The sequence below is a fragment of the Podarcis liolepis genome (assembly GCF_965112155.1).
Source record: "Podarcis liolepis genome assembly, chromosome: 6".
Classification (NCBI taxonomy): domain Eukaryota; kingdom Metazoa; phylum Chordata; class Lepidosauria; order Squamata; family Lacertidae; genus Podarcis; species Podarcis liolepis.
This window is the reverse complement of record NC_139559.1, coordinates 45,259,994-45,284,883: the sequence shown is the minus strand read 5'-3', so window position 1 is coordinate 45,284,883 and position 24,890 is coordinate 45,259,994. Positions and strand designations below refer to the sequence as shown.

At 41.5% G+C, this 24,890-nt stretch overlaps 2 protein-coding genes and 1 long non-coding RNA gene across 3 annotated transcripts in view; 1 reads left to right on the top strand and 2 right to left on the bottom strand.

Annotated features, from left to right (window-relative positions):
* The window catches only part of NUDT3 (nudix hydrolase 3), a 29,057-nt gene extending 19,596 nt beyond the window's left edge, over positions 1–9,461 (bottom strand). Inside the window, exon 1 of the mRNA XM_083509314.1 lies at positions 8,738–9,461. Within this exon, the coding sequence (XP_083365440.1) occupies positions 8,738–8,836 (99 nt within the window). The 5' untranslated portion in view covers positions 8,837–9,461. The remainder of the gene's footprint in view (positions 1–8,737) is intronic.
* LOC310709538 lies at positions 1,752–12,991 on the top strand. The gene is made up of 2 exons (XR_014527566.1): positions 1,752–5,169; positions 5,247–12,991. It is a non-coding gene; the product is annotated as an uncharacterized lncRNA (long non-coding RNA).
* A 5,858-nt stretch (positions 12,992–18,849) lies between these two features.
* Positions 18,850–24,890, bottom strand: LOC310709524 (small ribosomal subunit protein eS10). The gene is made up of 6 exons (XM_083509315.1): positions 24,734–24,890; positions 23,484–23,633; positions 22,703–22,874; positions 20,675–20,752; positions 20,034–20,089; positions 18,850–18,945 (listed from the first exon to the last, which is right to left on the bottom strand). Exons 2-6 carry the CDS (start codon positions 23,631–23,633, stop codon positions 18,904–18,906), a joined length of 498 nt encoding a protein of 165 aa, XP_083365441.1. The 5' UTR covers positions 24,734–24,890; the 3' UTR covers positions 18,850–18,903.

The following is a 24,890-nucleotide window of genomic DNA, read 5'->3' as shown; positions in this document are numbered from 1 at the left end:
CAGAGGAACTCTTAACCAACATATCAAAGCTTAATGCTTTATAGCCAGGTGGTTTGTCACAATCCTGTGTCCTAACCTATAGTGTGGTTATGAAAGGGGAAACCTCTGATGTCTCTTCATCTATGAGGGTCATGCAACAGAGTTCTGAAATTGGTAAAATCAATGGGGTGAGAAAAGCTTGTTGCAAAACTGATTTTCAAATTTCCATATAAGTTTAAACATATATGCTATTTCTCAGTGAAAACCACTCAGCAGTTAAATTCTGAAAGCAATGCTCTAATTAAGTAATTATTCAGAAAACAGCAAGGGCATGATCCAGTTAAGTTAAGCATTAACTTCTCACTGATTTGAACTGCAGACAGTTAAGTACGTTATGTTGCTTGTTATATAGTTGGAAATCAATTTTTAGCTATTTTTGTAATTTATTTGGTTTTTAAGTTGCTTTGAGCCATCTTTCTGTATAAAGCAATAAATGCAATACATATTAATAAGTATGTGCTCAGCATACTGTTAATGATGATATTCCACAGTGGTGTCCCACTGGCGCAACACACTTTCGCCTGCACAAACAGGGCTTCCCCTTCTCCAGAGCAGATTACGGATGCAGAAGGTAGAAGAGGATGAGGAAGTCCCAGGTTGCTTCCACTGCCATGATGTTGGATCTCACCCGGAGTTATTTAAAAACTTTAATTTTGCATAGATCATTCCCTGGAGGAATCTGCTAAATTGAAACACTTCACAGAACAAAAATTCAAATAGCACTTCTCTAAATCTTCAGGGGAAGTGTGAGAGGCATCCTACTGTGTATACAACCGACTGTTCAACTGACTGTGTGAGAACACAAGCAGGAATTGGATCTTAATACTCACTTCACTCCCATGACCTGTCAGCAAAGTGATCAAATGGCAGAAAGAGTGAAGGAGGGGGAGGAGCTTCTGGCAAAGTTCAATAGCAAATGACATAGGTATAGCAGAAATAAGGCGGCTTGTTTCTTGCAGTTCGTACTACTACTTACTGAAATAGGAAAGAAAGAGAGCACATTTGAGAAAGTGGTAAAAGCAATCTGCCAAGTCCCTCCCAACAATTTTACTAAACTCTGAGAAAAAGGGTCATGAAATCAATTTATTTTGGGATCTCTCTTATAACACTGATTAACAATTCTACCACCACTCTTTTTGTTCTCTTTTCTTAAAACCCATTGTGAGTTCAGGTATCTGGTATTATGAAAAGCAACTGAAGAACTGTCAGGAACAAAGGAAGGGGGGAAAGTGAGGAAAATACAGTTTGATTCTCTCCCTTCAGCTTAACAAGCAGGTCTTTGTATGAACGATATACACAGAATGGAAAAGCGGGCGGGTAAAGGAGTTGCTTTCCTCTTTTTTTAAAAAAAAAGAGCAATTGAGTTGTGTCATGTTTTTCATTCTGAAGTAATATTTAAACCGCAGAATATGCTAAAAAGCAAAAAAGCTCCAATTGTTCTTCGGTTCTCAAAAATCATATAATAATGGGAACATGTCACTTTCTGGAAAAGCCTCAAACCTTCAACTTTCAAGGGTCTCAAAATCAGATTGGCAATTTCCCCCCAAACCTAGGGCCATCATCTATGCATTCTATGTTTGGGGCCACATGGAGAGAGAAGAGGGTGTCCATGTAGCATTGGGTACAGCCCTAAGGCTTCAATCCTAATCCCACTTACCTAGGAATAAGCCCCAGTGAAGTTTCTGAGGAGATATGGTTAGGATTGCATGAACTTATTTGCAAGGACCAATTTGAAAAGACTGAAAGTGGACCATAGCTTATGTTTGCAACAATGTAAATTTGTAATGTTTACATTTCACTAGAGATTTCCAAAGCTTTTTGTTTTCCAGTGTCTATATTAGGGAAGGATACTTTTTGACAAGAAAAGAATACTTACACCCCAGTACCATGTGTGAGACTGAACTGAAACAACAAAGAACAAATTCCAATGAAGTTTCAGCTGACAAGTCCAGGATGTGTTACATGAGAAGCATTATGAATTAGACTGTTTCCATTTGGATTTTGTACTCCAATTCTACAGTAGATACTGCTGCTTTCTAGTATCTACTCAAGCTGATTGTAACATGTGATTTAATTTGTAGATTCCAATCATAAGATTTAAAATTGCTATAAAGATAACACATTAAAATGCAGAATACTATTTGAAGTATAAGATAACAATAGTTCATTCGTTGTGAGGAAAAAAGATGGATGCTATTATTGTTCCCATGAAACTTGATCAACTTCTCATCCTCCTGGCATTTTTCGGAATACACTTACTTTCATTGGTTTCCTGGCAAAAGCACTTTTCATTTCATAATTCAATAAAGTTCCAAATTCACTATCTTTTGAACAGCATGCCTTCTACCCTGATCCAACAACTGCATATTTACAGCATAATTCTATGAACAATTCTTCACATGTAAACACCACTATACTCAATGGATTTTACTCCTTCAAAGCCCGGTGGGCTTTGGGAAGGTGGTGGGAAGGCTCTTGGGCCCATCTAAGCATCACACCTTCCTCACTAAACTGGGCAGAAGCTTCCCGGGGGACTAGTCTAATACCCCATGTCCACCGACACCACTGGTTAGGATTGTTAAAATTGCTGTGTTAGTGTTAGCAACATTGTGATGGTTAGTCATCAAAAATGTGTTATTGATAAACTATATTAAACTTATTTATGGAAAAATGCATATTTGGAAACAAAGTTATCTCAAGATCCCACACTTTAAAAACACATTTTAAATGAGTTCAGTTTGGTTAGGATTCTTCATCTCACCATACGATTAAGTGCTAAGAAGATTACTTCCTCTTCCCAACACTACAATGCTCAAAATAAGATTGCATTAGGGTGTATTAGAATTTATCACTTTTTTTGTAATGTGCTGAGTTGTCTCAGGAACAATCCAATTTGAAAATATATAAGTATCAATGACACTTAATGGCAACATCCCCCCACCCACAATGTGATAACACAGACCTTGGACCCACCCCAAAGGCATTGCCAGCCTCTCAGTTATGATATTAGTTACCCATTTCAGGCACAAATGCCTAAGAATTGTGCCTTCATCGAGCTAATTCAGGCATAACATTCCTGGCTTCATAAACTAGAAGCGGGGAACCTCTTCAAACCCACCCATTTATATCAAGGGGGGGGGGAATATCATTTGACCTAGCTTGGACCAGTCCTAAAGCTGATCATGTAAAACTCAACCCTGTTGCTGTGGTGCATAGATGCAGTTTCTACTAAGGCACATTTCCTCCTTTACCTCCTCTTTGTTTTCCTTTCATTATGTCAAACCCTTTCAAAGCTGCCCCTATTTTCAAGTTGAGACAAGAACCCGACAGACCCTTATCCAAAGCTGTTGATAGCTAACTATGGTAGTATGTCCTTTTCTGAATCTCATAAATTCATAAATTCATAAGATGGGCATAGCCAGGATTTATTTTTTTGGGGGGGGCAGAACTTTGTTAGGGTGGCAGAACCGATGTGATTGGTCTGTTAGTTAAGTATTTCTATTGTTTTACTTGATGGAGGGAGCAGCTGCCCCACTGGCTACGCCCATGCTTCATAATCTGCTTAAACATGACCCAAGCCTCCTTCAATTGTTGCATTGGGCCATTCAATTTTCTTCTATTTCCCGCTCCCACAGAGCAGTTTCTACTCCCACTTTTCATCCCTCATGGTTTGTCTCATTCTCTGCAAAGCTCTTTATCTTACAAGGAGAGAAAGCAATAAAAAACAAGTCAATGGAATGTTCTGCTCTTTGCCACAATGAGCCACCTTCCAAGAGAGCTCACTTGCCCTTCTTCCACCACCACCATTCCTGCTTTAGCCCTTAGGGTTGTGTGTGTAGCCATCTCACACACTTAGTCAAGCAGAAGAAGAAGCTCACAGAAGAGGGTCATTCCTGAGAGGCAAAAATGGTGAAAGGAAGGTTAAGGATAATCCTAAAATACTGTGGGACCCATAAAATTAGGCTGTGGACCACATGGCATGGAGGCTGAAGGTTCTCCATCCCAGTCATAAATCTATGGCTTACAAAGTTGAGAACAAACATAGAGCCTAAGTACTCCTCCCTCTTCCTCTCACACACCAGCTTCAGAACGGAAATCCTGACTTAATATCCTGTTCAGTAAATGGACATTAAACCAGTGTCCCAACAGGCAACTCAGGTTTAAACAAACCAGGATCTCCAAGCCATGTCAGCATTTGAGGGGCAAAAAGGTAAGGGAGCAGCAAAACCAACTGTACGTGTTTGCAGCCACATAAACAGTTATGAAGCCAGAAATGTTACTGGCTCACTGAAATACAACTTTACTGGTTTAAACCTGTGTAGAATAGCACACCAATAGGCAGGTTTCTTAGAGAACGGCTGACCTATATGCATAAGACATGAAAACACTTGAAGGAATATTGTTCACTGCCAAATCATTGTAGCATTACCCAACAAGAGAAAGGAATAATGGTCACAATAGTTTTGATTATATGTATGTGTTTGTTAAATATGAAACCCACCTCTCCACCAAATGGTGGAAATACTGTCTAATACCCTTTTCTGTTTGGCTATGACCTGTATTTGGTTGCCTTATTAGTACTTTTAAAATGACTATCCTTTTCTTGAAAAAGTCAGACTGGTTCATTGTTGCCTGTTTATTTTGTGCTCAGTTGAAAGTACTGGTTCTTAACTTTATGCTGCTGTATGGCTTGGGACAAACTTAGTTGGTCTCTAAGATGCTACTGGGCAATTTTTATTTTTTTAAATTTATTTTGACTGCATCAGACCAACACAGCTACCTACCTGAATTTGGGATTCCAGGATCACCTCCACTTGTACATGGATGAACATGTACTCCATTCAACATCTGAGGTCCTACTTCTGTCAATGTTCGAAACTTCCCTTGTTCTATGCACATTTTGCAACAGGGAATTTCCTTAGCGTGAGCAGTTTCTGAGCTCTGGGTGCAGTACTGCGCCTAAGATTTCAGATTAAAACTGCAAAGTAGAAGGAAAGTAGGACCTGTTTCTACCTCCCCACTTCCAGGTACTCTCTGAAGACTGGAGAAGAGACCATCTCAAGAATATTAAGGGGGTGGGTAGGGGAAGGACTAGACCATGTGAAAAATAAACATAATATTTTAGCTGCAGTTCATTCCTTTTCAGCATTGTATTCTTGTTATTAAAAGGTGTGCAAAGACATTTCATTGTTCTGCCCATAACCTAGGTGCCATTTAGCTCCTAGTTTTCATATCTCAGTTTCTAACACTGACTTCTGTATGCCTCTGCCAACTGAAGTGTAGGAGTGCCTTCTTGAAATGAAGTCAACCTTATAGAATGACCACTCCAGGAAGGCTCACCTTCTGGCCTCAAGCAAAAACTTTTCAAAAAAGCTCTGAATAAACTGATTTTACATTTGCTGATTTTAAGTTGCTACAATAAAGGCCATTCCACTTTTCTTTATGCTGGGGTTATTTAGCCTTTGGTTGATTAAACTATCTATGACCTTTTAAACTGTCGGCAGGTATTACTATGGTATGTATTTTTGTGTTTTTATATTGTAAACCACCCTGTGATCCGCAGGTGAAAGGCGGTATAGACAATTTAATAATAATTTAGGTTATTGTATTTTAATATTCTGTTGGAAGCCACCCAGAATGGCTGGGGAAACCCAGCCAGATGGGCAGGGTATAATTAATTAATAAATTATTATTATTGCTTATCTTTCTGTTGGTTTGTAATTTGAAGTTTTATTATTTTAATAATTTTCTGTAAGTCACACTGAATTCATTAAAGATAAAGTAAGATAAGAAATAATGGTTTTTATTGATTCTGTGGTTTGATCTGACTTTTATTCTAGATTTTGATATGTTAATATTATTGTACTGAATTTATTGTTATTTTGCTTTGTGATTTTAATGCAGATCACTTTGGAACGTCTAAAGTAGAAAATAGCTAATAAGTGCAAGAAATAATAATTCATTTTCTTCCTGGTGGCAATTTTTTCTAGTTACAAATATAATGGGAATGACAATACATTGGATTCAAACTAACTTCTAGTTTAACGTAGGTCCCAATGAAATCAAAGGGCCTGATTAGTTATGACTAAATGAAATCCTATTGTTTTCAATGAAAATAAATTTTAGCAATCTGGATCCAACACAATGAACTTAAGTAACAGAAAACTGAGTAAAACTAACTTGACATAATATTGGTGCCTTGTTATCCACCAACAGCTTCCAGCAACTAGGCCCAGGCACCACATTCCCTGTGCAACCAAGTCAGCTTGCAGGCAGAGGGAATTACTGACCATGAGCTGTTGCTCTACAGAGCCTTCCTGCAGATGGTCAGCAGAAATACTGCAAGCTTTAGTCCAGAAGATCAGGTGACTGGGGAGGCCAACAATGTCCCATAATAGCTGATTTAAACCCAATTCCTCAGTCCAAACTGCAAGAGACTACCTGGAAGTCTACTGGAGCCTACTGAAAAACCTGCATTGACAACCCCAATCCAACAGAATTTACTTAGGGAGTTCTAAGTGGTAGCTAAGAAAGCTGCTACACTGCACTATTTACTTAGGACTTCCATAAATCTTTAATTCTAATCTCACCTCAGTTATTAAGTTAGTATGTAGGTAAAGAGAAGCTGCTCTCTCGTTTAACCTCAGCTGCCTATCTGCAGTATGATGATAACCAAATTTAACCTGCTTTAGAAAATTATTGAAAGGATTAATGACATATTACTTGCATGTTAAGCACTTTGAACACTTCAACACTATATAAATTTTAGATTATTTAAATAAAATGTACATCTAAGATGTAGTTTAACAGGAATATATTGATGTTTAACCTAAAATATGTGTTAAATTTTATACTGAAATAAACTGTTTAAATGCAAGTTTACCCCCTTCAATATGTGGGGAGGGGGTGGGACTTGTCTGGATAACCAGTCTCTCAATCCCGTTTTTTCTCTCACAAGCCCCTCTAATGGCAATTTCTGGCAAGTAACCAGTTCCTTTTATCCCAGTTTCTTTTTATAAATCCAGAATCAAATTTCTTTCTGCCATGTCATATGATGTGCTTAGCTGAGCATGGTGGTAGCAGATCACTGCCAAATCCCATGCCATGCCACGCCACACCAGTTCATGTCACCGTTCATTGTTTTAAATCTTTCATTCTGCATGCTTTCCTCATTTCTATCCCATCACAATACTGAGCTCTCTTGTCCTCTTAATTGTGCCTTGAGAAAACTATTCCTTCATTCATCCACATCATTTAAGCGACTCTAGAAATCAGGAGGTGCTCTTGATAATTTGATTTTGCCTGTTACTTTCCTACTAAAAATCATATACTTACCCTGTACCATAGTATGTTTTGCTTACTCATGCTTCTGGTTTTTAAAGACCAAGAAGATTAGTAGCCATTCTTTTTAACAGTACAGATTAGATATACAGCCCAATCAATTCACATGGAACTTTAGCAGCAGAAAGTGGGTCAATATTCCCAAAAACTTGCAATCTAAACCATTTACTTGTTGCATAGCATTCTTTACATGAAAAGAGCCACAACAGTTTTTGTTTCGACAATTGCGCGCGCACACAACCTTTGATCTTTTAACCATAATTTCTAGAGGCTAGCACTTCAGATTCTTTGTGCCACTCCCCTTCAAGCTGCAATCCTATGTGCATGCATACTTTACTTGGAAGTTAGCCCAACCTGAACACTGAGGAAGTTACCAAAACATACATGGGATTGCACATTTCCCACGTAAAAGATGTAGAGGTAAAAGTATGAAACCCTGGTCAACTGTCCTCGCTTTGGCCCCTAGAAATAAATTATTGCACCACCTGCCTGTCTATGTCTTGGGAGTTTAATTCTGATGCCTCTGGAGACTTAAGGTCAGACGTGTAACAATTCAGCGCTTCCTATGAGGACCCCCTTCATTTACACAGGAACTTACTCTAGGAGATTAAGGCTGTCTACATTGCACACATTCCTGAGCTCCGGGAAAGATGGCCAGATACAAAAGAGAACAGCCCTCTTTCACCTTTTATGAAGGAGAATTTCATCAAGTGTAGCTTGTATAACTATTTAAAGGTGCAGATACCGAACGTGCAACTGGACATCTGGCCACCCTGGGCCCGAGGCGCAAAGTGTGCAGCCAGAGCTTTTAAACAACGGAAAGCTTTGCTTCTCGGAAGTGTCTTGCCACCTCCCAGCACCAAACGATTCACAGACAGGAGACAGGCGCTAATGAGAGGCGTCATGTCACTTCTTGCCTAGTAACAACCGCATGTTACTCTCGCTACTAGCCACTAAGGAGGAAGCCCCTCCGTCCTCCTTCAAACTGCGGCATGCCGTCTGGGGAAGCTCCGTCTGGGGAAAGGGAGTTGTTCGCACCCTACGAATCCTTTAAGAATAGACACCCCACACAAGCTCCACCCATCTCCTCATCCTCTGCCCCTCTTTCAGCAGCCCCATCTAGCCTCCTCCCCCATCTCCCCCCGGCTTCTTCGGAGCTTCCCGTTTGATACCCCGCCTCCCTTACATGTCGGGTGTGCCATTGCTAACCGCCCCCCCCACTTGCAACACTTAGGGAGCCTCTTCTTCTGGCGCCCCTCCCCCTGAATAGCCACCCAGTTCCCCCCACCACTACCACCCCCATCCCGGCTCGTGCTCCCCCACCTCCAGCCGCAGCCCGCCCGCTTCCCTCACTCACCTCTTCCTCGCTCTCGTTGCGGAAGCAGAGGCAAGCCGCCCGTTTCTTGTATCCGTCCCCGTCGTAGGTGCGAGTCTGGTTGGACTTGAGCTTCATCATCCTCCGCTCGGGAAAAGGGGTGGGAGCACCCACTAGGGAGGCAGGCGAGGGACGGGTGTCGGCTACGCGCGGGAGAAGGTCGGGATCTCCCAACCGCGGGGTGGGGGTGGGGGAAAGAGGCGCGGGGACCCGCTATCCCGGAGAGTCTCTGCCTCACACACCAGCCGAGAGGGAGGGGGAAACCCTCTCCGCAGCCGCTACTCGCTCCTAATGCTACCACCCGCCGTCCGCCGCCTGGCTCCCCCTCTCAGCTCTTCCCACGTCGGTACCCCAGCTGCCGCCAGCGCTCCGGCCACCGCCGCCAACGACGACGACCGCGACGCCATCTTGGGACATGCTACGCCAACGGCGCAGTGGCAGCAGGAGGAGAAAGGCGCTGGCTGAAGCTTCTCGCCTCCGACGAGCCGCTGCGCAAGCGGCGTAGCCGAGGGTTGGGAATCGCTCGCTCGCTCTCTCTCGCGCGCGCCCCCGCCCTTCGGTTCCGGACACCCGTTACAGAGCGTCGCCTCCCAGCGCAAGGGTTGCGCCGCCACACTAAGCGGAACGGTGTCGAGAGCAAGGGGGAGGGGCGCCTTTCTCCCTCCGCCGCCATCGCAGCCTTACGCAGCCTCCGCGCGCCGAAACTACACTGAGCCAGATGTCTGGCGCAACGTTTTTGCACAAGGGCTGACAGCGGCCCTGCGTAAAACGCGTAGCCCGACTGAAACAATGCCCATCTTGTGTGAGGAGAAGCAGCACGCCAAAAACGTAACGGCGGCGAAGTCTTGAAGCCAGGCTTGGGAGCGTGAAATGAAAGGGGGAGAGGCTGAAGAAAGGGGTGTCTCCTCTTTATGTGGTGGTGGAGGAAAAAAAATATAAAAGTCTCCTTTTCGTTAAGTCAGGGCGCATAGTAGGTAAAATTGGAAGTCAGGGCGCATAGTAGGTAAAATTATAGGGATTTTCCGCCTCCTTTGCGAATAAATACTGTATAATTTTGCCAGCACTCAGGCTGCAGTATTTTGCCCCAGTTATAGTGTCCCCGCCCTCCTCTAACGAGCAGGCATATAGCGAGTACTGTCTGCAAGGTGTGCTGTGCGACTGTCATACAGGGATGTCTATGGGCGAGCAGCGGCGTGAAATGTTATTTTTAAGTTGTCTTTCTCTTCTGTCTTCCCCACCGTCTGTACAACTTACCAGGCGGTAAGTCACACAGAACTCAATAGAACTTGCTTCCGAGCTGACATACCTAGGATGCAATTACAAATAATAATAGTTTTAAGGCCTGACAAAAACGTTTCCCCTTAGAGCAAAGTTAACTCTCTCCTGCATTTTACAACAGCAGCAGGACACGGACTCCTTTCTAACCCTAAGAAGAGAATGCATGGCATTTTACCTTCCATCATCTAGGGCAGCTTTAATTACATTCAAATTGAATGAGAGACGTCCTGAGGATGGAGCACATATGCAGGGTCCCAGATGATGATCGCAAGGTCCAGGTTGGTTCTTAGGAGGAAAGGATGGCGACAAACTCTGTTCTTCCTTACTGACATAAAATCAAACCAGACCTCTATCGTTTCTACATTGTCCGTAGGGAATGGTGGTGTTTTTTAAAGGGTGATTTCAGTCCCTGTATTGCTTTTGACATCTTAAAGCTACAATCCTATACGCAAGGAAGCCCCACTGAACGCATTGGGATATCAGAGGTTGTCATGAAATGCTTAAGGCTGCATTGCAGGTTCCCATTCATTCCTACAGTTAGAAGAAATGGCACTTACTTTGAATTACACCAAGCCAGCTTGTTTTAAACTCTTGCAGCCCAACAGAGCATAACAAATTGAGGTGCCTCCCTCTTTGGCATCCATCAAGGCCACAGGCAAACCACCCTCTCATTTGCTTAAACATTCAGGCAAAAGCTACCCTAAGCCATGAGCGGACATAGAAGTACAATTCAGTTCTCTGTTCCAATACTGAAAACCACTATTTAGTGTGGAGTAGCTGAGTGTACAGCCAAAAGTTCACACTGTAGCAAACAGGATAACTTCGCAAGGGGTTCCTTTGCAAAGTTTCTTTAATACTGTACAGAACACTCTAGTTGGAAAATCTCCAACACAAACTATTAAATCTTTCTGTGTAGGCCATATAACGAAGAAAGAACCTGCAGATGGTTACAAGCATGGCCTAGGCATTTAAGTAGAATTTGTTTTAAAATCAGAGGTTGATGGTCCTCACATATAAAAAAAAAATTGAGACGGGATTTGGTATTATTACCAGTTTATGTTTATTTTCTTAAGGTGTGCAGATGTCATTATTGTTTTCTTGCATTAGTACATTTTTATCCCATCTGTCTTCCCAAAAGAGCCCAAGGCAGCAAACAAAACAGTAATAAAATAAAAATTAAAAACATTAACAATGTTTTTACTATTATATCTGCAAGATATTTTAAACCCTCAGTTAATAATAATGAGTTATATCATCAGTAGTATTTATTAAATTTTTTGGTTAATTTTTACCAAGGTAACTCAATATATAAACAAACACATTAAAACTGGTATAAAAGAAAACCAAAGACAAATCTAAAAGAGAATCCTATTTTTAAAAGGCAGGATTAAAACATCCCATCCACTCAAGGAGGCTACAGGTGATAATTAAATACCTATACCACCCTTTATGTGAAAACCACAGGGCAGTTTAAAATACAAACATACTATAACAAAAAAAATCCCACCCTACACACAATTTAAAAGGCCATAGATTGTTTAATTAGCCAAAGGCCTGGAAGAAGAGGAATGTTTTCACCTGGCGCCTAAAGATGTATAACAAAGGCATCAGGCAAGCCACCCTGGGGAGAGCATTGCACAAATGGGGAGCCACCACAGAAAAGGCCCGTTCTCGTGTTGCCACCCTCCAGACTTCTCACAGAGGCGGCACATGAAGAAGGGCCTCATATTATTATTGCAGGGTCTAGGTCAGTTAATATGCAGAGAGGTGGGCCTTGAGATTTTGCAGTCCTGAAGCATTTAAGGCTTTATAGGTCAAAACCAGCACTTTGAATTTGGCCCGGAAACTAATTGGTAGCCAGTGCAGTTGGGCCAGGATAAGAGCCAAAGGCCTGGTGAAAAGAAATGCTTTTGCCTAGCACTTAAAGCTATGTATTAATGGCACCAGGCAAGCCTCCCAGAGAGAGCATTCCACAAGTGGATTACCACCACTGAACAGTCCTATTCTCATGTTGCCACCCTGTGGAGTTCCTGAGGAGGGAGCACATGAGGAAGGGCCCAGATGATGACTGCAAGGTCCATGTTGGTTCTGAGGTCCAGCCTGGTTTTGGTGAGAGGTGGTCCTTGAGTCACATAAGGCTTTATAGGTTAAAAAGCCCCCCCCCCCCAAACTTAAGTGGACACAATGGCCTCATGTTAAAAGTACAGATTTTATGTACTGTAGCATGCAAACATTTCATTATTTATTATTTAACACGGTTTATATATCGCTTAATCAACAAAAACCTCTTAAGCTGTTTACTTGAAGCAATACAAAAAATACCTAATACCAACAAACTCAGAACTTTAAAAGCAGGTAGATACATTTATCAAAATGTATCACTTCCACAGATCAAAATGGACACTTATGTGGTAAGGCAATCCTTCGTAAACTGGTCCCAAGCTGTTGCGTTCAAGGTAGCTCTCCAAGCAAGTGTGTAAGGGGGACTTAGTCCTGTCAGTAATTGGGCTGCAGCATTGTGCAGTAAATCTAGTTCCTGTCTACTACTACTGTGGTTAAGCTATCCCACAACTGGTGCAATTGTCATACGAGCCGAAGGCATTCCTAGCCACTAAGGCCAGCTGGGCCTCAATTGACAAAGCTGCATACCTGTTACTTCAGGGGAAATACAACTCCATCCAGGGCAAGCAGCTGGCCACTTTCTGAATAGCACCTTCATCCTGACAGGATTCAAGCCCACCCTGCACTCAGGCACTAGTCCAGGACCTACACAAGTTCTCTTGATTCAGATGTTATGGAGATATAGAACTGAGTGTCATTAACATACTGATGGCTTATAGTGAAATCCTATGTGTGTCAACCCTGAAGCCCTATTTAAAGAAAATGGGATTTACTCCTAGGTTCAGTGTATGTGAGATTGCAGCCTTTCTTTGTTGCAGGCATCCATATAAATCAGAAATAAGAGATCTTCTGCCAGTCCACTGTGGATGCAATGTCCAAACCTGAAGGGATTCCCATAGCATAGGAGGTAAAAGCTGTGTTTCTTCCTCCTGCCTTCATGATATGCTGACATTGCATCATGCTGTTATATTAAATGGGAAGCCTGTGCATACCCTCCATTTCGCCATTAAACCTGTTTTTACTTTTCAGTCAAAAGCATAGCACTGCGTGTCCATGCATGCCAGAGGGGCTGACTACCTATGCCCTATAAGTGTCAGTTCCTCTTGTTGACTTCATAAAGCACAAGTTCAAAATGAGTAGCATTAATAATACCTATGTTATCTGAACAGCAGCTAACCTTGTTAGGGAAACTCAAAGAATTCTAAAGAATAAACTACAACATCAGCCAAAACAATTGCACTTATAACTGATGACTAAAATCCTAGACTATATCTAGAGTGATGATACATGTATACGCTGCAACCAAAAGGGGAAATGTAAAGTAAGAATAGCCTTTTGCACTAAGAATTATATTTAGCTTACCACAATGTAAAGGCAGTGCTGCCTTTGAATGACAGCGAGACTATTTCAGGTCACCTATGTATGTTATACCACAATACTTCTATTGTGTGCTTGTGTACCTTTAAAGACTAATACATGGATTTACTTGGAAGAAAATTCCACAATTTATGAGCCTTTCTCCCAATCAAGTGGCATTTCTACACAAAACCCAGATGTATACTACAAGACTAGTGTGATCCAGTCACAACAACAGTAGCTGGTAGTAACAGTAATCTACAATAGGGCAAGAATAATAATAGTTAATAATTTACTATTTCTACCCAACCCATCTGGCTGGGTTTCCCCAGCCACTCTGGGCAGCTTTCAACAAAACATTAAAAACAGAATAAAACTGAATAGATTTACTGAAATCCTAATTCAATAATTTCATACTAGAACTTCCCATTGAAGGAATTACTGAATTAAAACAGCACCCATGACATGAGTGTGCCCTAGCCACCCTAAATATGTCCCCCTGGTAGCTGAACATTACTACTGTGTCCATTCTTTTTCAGAGAGCTTAACCTGTTTTGTAACTTGTGAGGAAAGCAAAAGGTCATTATTGGTAGATGATGTGGCATGTCACACTGGAAGGCAAGTCCCTGATGGTATGACTAACGGATTTATTTTGCAAGACTGTTATCAGCCTTTCCCCCATATGAAATATCTGAGCAGCATACGAATAGCTTAAAACAGTATACAATTAAAAAGTAAGTTAAGTAACAAAAAATGCCCAGCTCCTACATCAGTAGGGAACCTCAGACTGGGTGTGGGGGTCAGCAAATGCAGCCCAGGTCTCTGTCGGTATCTCTTCCCCAAGCTACAGCCCTGCTTCACACACTCAAGTTTTTGGCTTGCTTGAATTTCTCCTTTAACTTTGATGTCTTGCTTGCCTGGATTGAGGATAGAAAAGGGTTTATGTAGAAGAGAATGCCGGCTTCAAGCTGAAAAAGGTTCCCCACCCTGACCTTATATTAAGGGAGTGTATGAGAATGCTACTACCCAAAACCTGTAATTTATACAGAATGAGCTCCCGATGTCAGAATCTTTTTAGCTGAAAGCTATAGGTGATTAATGGTGTTCTGTCACCTTCTCTTCGGGACTGTTCTGTTGCAGGCAGCTCATCTGGCTTTGTCAGTCTGTTCCTTCATTTCATTGAAATTCATTTTCACTGAATTTCATTCAGCGTAGCTTTAAGAGTACTTGGGTGGGAGGAGTTCAAGTTTAAGGCCTTGTCCAGGAAAGAAAAATAAATGCAGCTGGAGTGTAGAGATTGTATTGTAGCCCAATGGATCCTGTGGTGTACAGTGGTACCTCGGGTTACATATGCTTCAGGTTACATACGCTTCAGGTTACATACACTTCAGGTTACAGACTCTGCTAACCCAGAAATAGTGCTTCAGGTTAAGAACTTTGCTTCAGGATAAGAACAGAAATTGTGCTTTGACGGCGCGGCGGCAGCAGGAGGCCTCATTAGCTAAAGTGGTGCTTCAGGTGAAGAACAGACCTCCGGAACGAATTAAGTACTTAACTCGAGGTACCACTGTATTCTACTTGGTAAAGGAATGCAAATGAGATGTCCAAAAATTAAATCTCTTGTGTGAACTGCTGGGGAAATGAAAGCTACTGAAGTCCTCGTAAAATTTCTTAAAGGCCACCTCCTTGAGGATTCAAGAGTAAAGGAAAGACTGTCAAATACTATGAAGCCCTATGTTACCCAGGACAGGGCAGAAAACTTGGGAGGTACAAGATATCCCCTAAATTTGAAATAAGCACCAAAAACTTTTTGAAACACACTAACACATGTCCCTTTGGGGGAAAAGAGATGTGAAAATACTGAGTCTACAAATTGAACCCACCAACAGGGTTTCAATTTAGTACTGTGACTGTTCTTGTAAATAATGTGGAAAACTCACTGTTGCTGTCACCAACAAAGTAATTTCCAGATTATGATTCCATTAATGGATAAGGATGCCTCTGAATTCTATCTCCAGCTGGCTTTTGGGCCACAAGCCCAGGTACCAGCTGGGGGAGAAGCATTTCCTAATGGAAAGCAGACCCAGTGCATAGGATGGGCCCTCATCTTGTTCTGAAAATAACTGGAGATCAATGTTGTGTTGCGGGAAGTGGGGGATGTTTTCATTTGCCTCAGATCATGCTAGGTGTGGGTTTATCTAGTGCAACTCAGTGACATCCTGAGATGGGTGGAAACACTTCCTAATGGAGCATTACGCCACAGTATGCAATCCACACAATATATATTTAGCCCAATATTGATTCAGTAGACAATTCCATGAGCACAAAAAGCTCAAACCGTTTTGAGATTTAGAAAAAAATCTTAAAACCACCAGACTGTCACTCACAAAGCAGCAAAAGAAATGCCCTCTGGACATCCATCTCATTACCTAGTACTAGAAAGCATGCCAACTTTCCCAATCTAAGCAGGGAGCACATTTTTAAAACTAGCAACACAAATCTGAAAACAGTTGCATCTCACTGTGTATTTTGACTAGCCCTAATACAAAATGCAGAGAGAAAACATTAAACCATGTTTGCCTGCTGATATATTTGTACTTCTTGTTATAGCCTCGTTAATATTGTGTTTAATTGCATTTCAGTAATGATGCTGGAAAAGAATAAAATCTATTGAGTTGGAGCACAACATTACCAACCACAGAAAAGTTAACATGCAGAGCCATTATGCTCTGTGCAAGTTGGGGAGAGTCAAGAGCTGAATTCTGGGAGGTAGGTGTATGTGTGAATCAGAGATGGAAAACCTTTTTCAAGAGCCACATTCCTTCATGGGCAACTTCTAGGGGCTACATGCAAGTGTGGACAGGGTGAACAGAAAAAGTGTGAGAGTCAAAGAAGCAGATATTCCAGCAACACAAGTCAGATTTCTACACATATGCATATTTTCATTCTTCACCCAGACAAGCAAGAGGCATGTTTAAGGACACATTCTAATCAGGCAGCTTAACATGTGGTCTGCGAGAGTGGGGGGTGACCTGGGAAGATTCCGAATAGAGGCCTGGAGGGCTGCATATGGCCCCATGACTTTACATTTCCCACCCTGGTATATACTGTATGCATTGTGTGATTTATTCTGCTTTTGCAAGTCTTGAGAAGGGACCAGGAATTATGCAGAGCAGAAGAATCCTGCCTCACCACTGGAACCTCTATCGAGTCCTTTAAAATCACAATGCAAATTTCTTCAAATTCTGTACTCAATGCACAACTGTCAATTTGTTACTGTCCTAAAACCCTGGTCATTACTCACATACTTAAGCCTATCTTCACAAGCATATGATCCTGACACTGCCTCTCAACCTAACCTATCCTTCACGGGTTTGCTATGAGAATAAAATAGGGAGGAGAACCATGTACACCACATTGAATTTCTTGGAGGAAATGTGAAATATAAATGTTAAAATAACAGACGGGCTGAGAGCATGGTCTTCAGAGATCTCATTCCGCATTAACACCTTACATCAGAAGAAGTCACACCAAAAAGGAAAGCTGGGGATTTCCAATAATGTCTCCAGACTTCTAAAGAGCCCAGAACAAAGTAGCACCTATAAGCAGGATATCATCACCACACTGTGCAAGAAGCAGGTCATTAGCACCAATGGCATCATGGTTCTCGAGATATACGCAAGAAGCATGTAAAGGACTGCCCAGTATAGTCATACTTCATGTTGTGTTACGTTCATATTGTCTTTTCGGCTTGCGAACGCGGCAAACCCTTCATTGTGCATGCATACACAGAAGCACTATCGCGCTATGTGCTTGTGCAGAAGCGCCGCTCTAATTGCGGACTTCTCGGGTACGAACGGCACCCCAGAACTGATCGTGTTCACAAGTACAAGTACCACTGTATTGGACACTAGACCAATTTCCTCCAGCTTTACAACAGCAAACACTCTTCTATGTAAAATGGGTATTAAATAGTAAGAGGCAAACATGGTTGGCATGCTAAACGCCATAACTCAGCTATACTTATTTTATATATAAAAAATCATACCCTACTTTCACATTGTTCAGCATCTACTGGTGAAACTACAGTGGTACCTTGCAAGACGAAAAACGCGCAAGACGAAAGAGTTTTCCATTTTTTAGTCGTTCCGCAAGACGAATTTCCCTATGGGCTTGCTTCGCAAGACGAAACGTCTTGCGAGTTCTTTTCCTTTTTCTTAAAGCCCCTAAGCCGCTAATAGCCGTGCTTCGCAAGACAAAAAAACCGCAAGACGAAGAGACTCGTGGAACGGATTAATTTCGTCTTGCGAGGCACCACTGTATATGCTGCCTAGATCTTTGGCAACCTTATTTAAGAACTGCATTCTATAGTACCTTACACTTCTAATTCATAAATAGAAAAGGTTTCATATATTCGCTGCTCACTTTTTCTTCCAGTTCTCTCCAAATGGTTGTTACTGGCAAATGCTTGGTCCACTATCTCAGTTTCAGTTCTCCATCAGTAAAGTTGAGATTGTGAGCTTTTGTGGAGTTTAATGGATGGAACCAAGCCTCAGGGACAGGAGAGACTATACTTCCAACAATCCCCAATTACAAATACATCCCAATACTGTAGCAAAGCTTTTTATGCTCGGTTGATTGAATCACAAGCTTGCTAAATATAGCAGCCTGTCCTGTTAATCAAAGCTTTTAAAAAAACTATAAAGCCAATACAGCAATCCTATGCACAAAACATATCTAGAAGTATGTCCCATTAAATTGTTTGACTTTTTCTAATTTTCCCCCCTAACAGGACCAAGGTCAAGCAAGAAATAGTGTTAATGACTGCTTTTACTTTTTGTGGGACAATGATGCCCAACTATGATTACATTGACTGCTAGTGGCACATCAATCCACTAAGTTGTGAACTATGCAAGCCTGAAATTTAAGGCCAGAACAAATTGCATATAAAATTTCAATTCATTCTGCACAACTTAATCAAATTTCAGGAGGCAAGATAATGATGATTGCATCTAGAGGCAAAGAGGATAACATGGAGACTCCAGTTAGATGGGGAACATAATCAGGGAAGAATGGCCATAAGATAAGGAAGATAAGTATACCAACAATTAATGCTTCATCCCTCTGACATCAAGAAATCCTTTCCCATTTTCTTCAAGTTAGGAGTCTTAGAAAGAGCCACAAGGATTTGATATCTATCTTTTAAAGTAAATGGTCAAGATACCACATGTCATCTTACACATCATTCCTATTATGTTTTGGGGTTTATCCTCCACATTTTAAAACAAGCAATATTTCACCCATTAAGCTTCATAATTAAATGATTCAAAGCTACAAAGTGCATTTTTCACCTATTTATTATACACAAGATGCAACCAAACAGCAATAGATTTCTACTGAGGTGGTTGACCACGTCCACGCCCAAAGCCACCTCTCTGTAAATCAAAAAAAGAAAAAGAAAACATTATCAGTGCACCCACAACTACAACACATTTCATTCATTGGCATGATTCATCACTGCCTCTTCTCACTGCTAACAATAACAGAAGTTACCTGAATTCTAAGATAGGCAAAATGGGGGCCAAAGTGCAACAAAACATCATTTATATGAACAAGAAGGCCATTCAAAGGCACTTATCTATAAAGAAGGCCTGGAGAGCATACAGGTGAAAAGCAGGCAAGCTGTAGCTCAGACACAAGTTCAATTATTCTAGTCAATGAGAGCCTAGGTCAAGTGTTATCAAAATTTCTACACCAAATTGGACAAGTGAATACACTGCATAGCAATGCATTTAAGCTATCAAGTAGTTGAAAAACACCAGCATTTATCTGGCAGGGCATGCATACTGCATAGGGATCAATTTGCCATAAATAAAATTGTGTTAGGTCAGGAAATAAAGAGTTTACAAGGTGCAACGTGACAATGTAAAAAACCAACAAATGAAAAACCTTGGGAGAAAGTTAGGTAGCTCAATATTAATCCCAGATTTACACTGGCAACATTTTGCTATCTTTTATTATTCATTAAATATGTTATTTGCAAAAATAGCAGCTGTCCCCATTGTCTAATCCAGCAACTCTAGCAAGAGAGATTCTCACATGGGAAGACACCTGCACTTACTGCCCATGAATATTTGGCTCCCCATTTCTATCTGCATTGGTGACCCCAAACTAGCCAGATGCATTTTTCAATGGAATGGGGACATGTGCCTGCTTCTGGGTTATTATGTGGGACTAGCTGCCCATGACTACAGTTTGCATGGAGTCTGTGCTGCCTAATCATCATCACCCTATGCTGTTTTAGAATTCATATTGGATTCATATTGGAAGATAGCTTGATTAGCATGTGCCATCCATATTATTACCCCAGCAATATAAACAGAAGCCTGAAATACATGTAATTATGCCTGCAATACTGTTGCCAACTCAACAAGGAAGATATGAAAGTGTCTGTTTTTGGTCAGAGGCACTTACATGTTCTTTTAAGCATTTGCATAAAATTAAATATTCTATATATACTTACAAACTGAAATTCAGTAGCTGACCCAGCTCCAGCCTCTGCCTTCTTGTCAGCACCAGCTGAGAAGAAAAAACACTCCACATTATTCAAGGCAAGGAGTACCACGTAGAGACGTATCTATAATCTTTGAAAGTGTTTTTAAAGTCTCAGAATGCTAACAGTCAAGATATTATTTAGGCATACGTTACTTATGCAAGTTGATTGCATAAATACAATATTCCTGCCCTACAAATGCTTTTGCCCTGGCAGCATCCCTTTCCTACTCTGGGAAGCTTGACAAGCCCAGCCAACCTTCCCACCAGTTTAGAATATAAGCAGAGGGGAATTGTACCATTATGTCACACTTCACTTTTTATCTTAGCGCAAGTCCAAAGCACAACTGGAAGGATTATCGCAAAAGCCCAGGATTAGGGCTGTGCTGCCCTACCCTGCTCATGCGCTCATATTCAGAGACTGTCCAACTCCTAATAGGGGAAGGTTCCTAGGTACCAGCAACCACGTTTTGGCTGGTTCCCAAGGCTAGCCAATACGTGCTAATTTCCTCCAAACTTCAATACTATCTCATTTTAAATAAATGAAAAGCTAGGTAAATGTACAAGAAAACAATGGCAGAGGCCGGTTAACCTCTTGTTTTAAACACTTACGAGGAGCAGCACTGCGTCTGTAGGTGTCCCTGTCAGCCTCTCCCCGTGTAAGGCGAGCAGGACGCTCACCCTCCAAACCTGAAAAGGCAAAAACAGGGCACATCAATCAAGAAGCTTTCAGCTTAACAGTCATAGAGTTTTAAGCTGTTCTTCAAAAACGTATATATTATTTAAAATTAAGTCAGTAGTATTTATTAACCACATTGTGTACCAGTGTGTTGATAAAACATTTTTATTACAAGGTAAAGGACTTCAAAAATACCAAATACATTTCTCCCTTGAAAAGTGCTATTTTTCTAACAGTTCAGCTGAAGGCTAAACCATTTGGACCACTCTTAACCATTTTGAAAAAAAAAATCGTCTTTCAATTCAATGGAGGTCTATGCTTCAAACTACCAAAACATACAACTCACCAGGTAAACTTGAGCAACACAATTTGGCAACTCAATGCACTACTTTAAGGCTACAACTGAGAATGAAATGATATGTACTAGAAAGAAGGTGGATAAAAACAGAACAATCACCTTCACTATGATCTAAGCATTATTTGAGGCATGAGCAACCGTCACTGCCTTCAACCCATGGGCCTGAATTCCTGGTAGTGTTGAATGCTAAACTTACAGTGAATTCTCTATTGGCAAGGTAAGTTGATACACACAAAACCACTTGTCATAAAGCAGGCAGTACATGGCTGTTGTATCCCAAGCAGCTGCCTCCCTTGTACATTTAAAACCAGACTAGATTTTCATCTATTGGGTATCGGTCATGGTCAAAATTCTGTACATGGTTGGGCTTACAGCTGGATGAACCTGAAAACAGATCCAAGAGACCTATGCTATTGTGACAGACGAATCTATAGCAGCAACACTCCGCTAATAACTGAATGCACTATCAAATATGTAAGAATCACCTAATCAAGTAAAGTCATACCTTGGATCCTGAACGCCTTGGTACTTAAGACGTTTTGGCTCGCAAGCACTGCAAACCCAGAAGTGAGTGTTCGGTTTGCAAACATTCTTTGGAACCCAAACGTTAAACAGGGCTTCCACGGTTTCTGATTGGCTGCAGGAGCTTCCTGCAGCCAATCATAAGCTGCGCTTTGGTTTCTGAACATTTTGGAAGTCAAACAGACTTCCGGAACAGAATCTGTTCGACTTCCAAGGTATGACTGCATACAACTGCCTGTAAGCTTATTCAATATGTCAACATGAGAGTGCAAAGCATGTGTAAAAACCATAGGAAATAAATTCAAACAGAACTCTGCTGAATGTGTCACAGTTCAAAACTGTACATGGCCTTGATGTGGCAAGTTTAAATTATTTTCTCTTCAAGGCAAAACAAAAGTTAGCAGTCTGACCAGTATCATTCTTATGACCGTGCTTATATGACCAAAGAGACTTTTTAGGACTGATTCACCTGGACAACCTAAAGGTAAATTAAGCTAGAAACATTTCATTAAAATGTAGAGTTTTCTAAGATACAATGTCTCCAATAGATTCACACCTACAAGGATAATGAAACACCTCCATTTCCAGCCCTGAAATATATTTGGCAAAGTCAGGCTTCTTAACACTGTGCTCCCTTAATTTAGCTCCAATAAAATATAGCTGTCTTGGATGTAGAAATGAATAGTGGTAAGGAGCCTTAGTTAGCAAAATACAAATGAATGCAATAAACTGTTCCGTTCCTGCGTTGCAGGGGATTGGATTAGATGGCCCTTGGGGTCCCTTCCACCTCAACAATTCTGATTCCTAAAGTCAATGGCCTAGTAATTTGTACAAGTTGAACTCATAGTACCTGCAACCTATCAGACACTTGTCCTTCTGTAACGGTGCATTCACATAGTTGAAGGCACATCCCAGCAGAAATACTTAAATGTTTGTGTCCTAGTCTTCAGATCTAGAGGACTTTGTGAGAATCACGTTCACAAATCCAAGTGCTTTTGCCAAAATGCTTCATCCAAGGAAAGCAATTCTGGACACCACGTCAACAGCAAATCCAAGCAAGTAATGTAAATTAAAAGCTTACCTTTTGGCCGGGGTCGTCCAGTTTCAGGACGACTGCGACGCAAGGTGGCAGGCACAATTTCAGGCGGCAGATGGAGATAGTCCCTCAAGTACTGGATGCCCTCATTGGTCAAATACCAGTAGAAATGCCTCCATGCAAACTGCTCCTTCACGTAACCACGAGATTTCAGCGACTAAGAAGATTTAAGTCTAGTTATAATTATCGTTAATACTTATTTGTTCACAGCAATTCTTAATAACATTAATTAACACTAACAACTTTCTACATCTTGAACTCTACATGCAAACATTAGTGGCAAAGGCAGCTCATCATTAGGGATGGGGAGAGGGGAACAAATCATCGCCAGTTTTAAAAGATGGATTATGTTGTATAATGAGATTGCAGATGTTTATGTAAGCGTTCTGTAAAATATTGCAAGTATTTGGTATTCCCTTTCTTCCTACCACTATGTTAATAAAACTGTTAGGCATTTTAGGCTTCCCTACCTAACTAGCCTAGCTTTCAACCTTTTCAGATCCAGAACTCAACTCTTAATTCCAATTGGCAACTTAGGACCCAATTTAAAATTATTTACTGCAAAGATCTTTCAGGGACGTGAAAGTTGCACTTCCTGCACTCACTTCTTCTATGCAACTATTAGAAGCACAGAAGCCTTGACCTGGATTGGTTAGAGTTATTTTTTAAAAGATTAACAACATTCAGAAAATGTTGGTTATGCTACCACTGGTGCAACTCACTTAACGTCAGGGTGCAACATACCAGTTGAAAGCCAGTGCCTTACCTGCATTGCTTTCATGACGTGGAGGTTGGGCACATTTTTGTCTGCCAGTTCTGGGTGTTTAGGCATATGAACATCTTTCTTAGCTACCATCACTCCCTCCTTAAAAAGGAGTTCGTAGATGGCAATGCGGTTTTTTTTAGGCATCAACATCTGTAGGAAAATATAGATTCAATTTTAAAGAGCCACCCTTTTTTACTTCAAAGTTAACACACACACACACACATTCTCAAGAAAATGGTACAAAGTAACCCAGCAATTATTTTACTGCTCTGTTGGAAGCTGAAGAGTATGAAAGAAATGGTGCATACTAAGCTTACATTAAAATGTTGTATACCTCAATTTAAGCAACGCTAGACAAGACCTGTCATAGCAAACTGCCTTATACCAAATCAGACTTTGTCCATTTAGCCCTGTAGCATCATCTCTTAAGTGTATCAGGAAGTAACCCTATTAATCAGAAAGTATTCTCTCTATTCATTATCTACCACCCGATTCTTTAAAATATTGATATGAATTGAACATGGGACCCTTTGCACTGACCTACACTTTCTCTGGCAACATCCATGCAGAATACTCAGAAAAGCAAGTTCCATATAAACCAGGTGCTCTATGCAGCCTCCACTAACCATTACAGCAAGAGTAAAGTTTGATGATATTGAGAACTTTTGACTTGAAAGCTGTAATCTTGGATACTGTATACTTATTTACCCCATTCAACTCAATGAGACTTTCTTCCAAATAACTATACCTATAGTATCAGGCTATTAAGATAGTTTCACATAAAAGTTTCCCTAGCAAAGTCCCCATTTTTATCATTAGCCTAACTCTGTCTTCATTTAAAGCCCTAAAACGACCTCTCACCACTCCCTGCTTTGCTTCTTTGCAGAACACGTCCACGGACACACAACTTCCATTTTACCATCGGCTTATTATATACCATGCACGTGCTCCTCGAGGGAGACGGGCGCGAGGGCTAAGCTAGTGTTAAGTCTCCCAAGCCCACACGCACTCCTACTTCAACTCTAGAGGAGCCGCGGCCTGGCTTAACAAACTGCCGCCTTCCAGCCGGGCACCCAATCCCCGCCCCGCATCCATGCCCCGTTTTCCATCTCCGACTCCCCTCCGGCCAAAACGAGCCTGGCAGGGAGGAAGAGCAAGGCGCCCAGGCGTAGCAAAGTGAGGAGCCGGGCCGGCCAGGCGCAGGATGGGGGCGATGCGGGGAAGATGGGGCGGCCAGAGCAAGGCCTTACCGTGGCGGCGGCAAGAGGCTCGAACGCTGGAAAGGAAGGAGCATGCGCAGTGCGAGCACTTCCTCCCTTAGAAGGACCCTTGCGTTTAAAGAGGTGTCTACTGCGCTGCCCGAGAGTTCCGTTCTCTGCGTCCCTGCTCAACTATCGTGGACCCGGA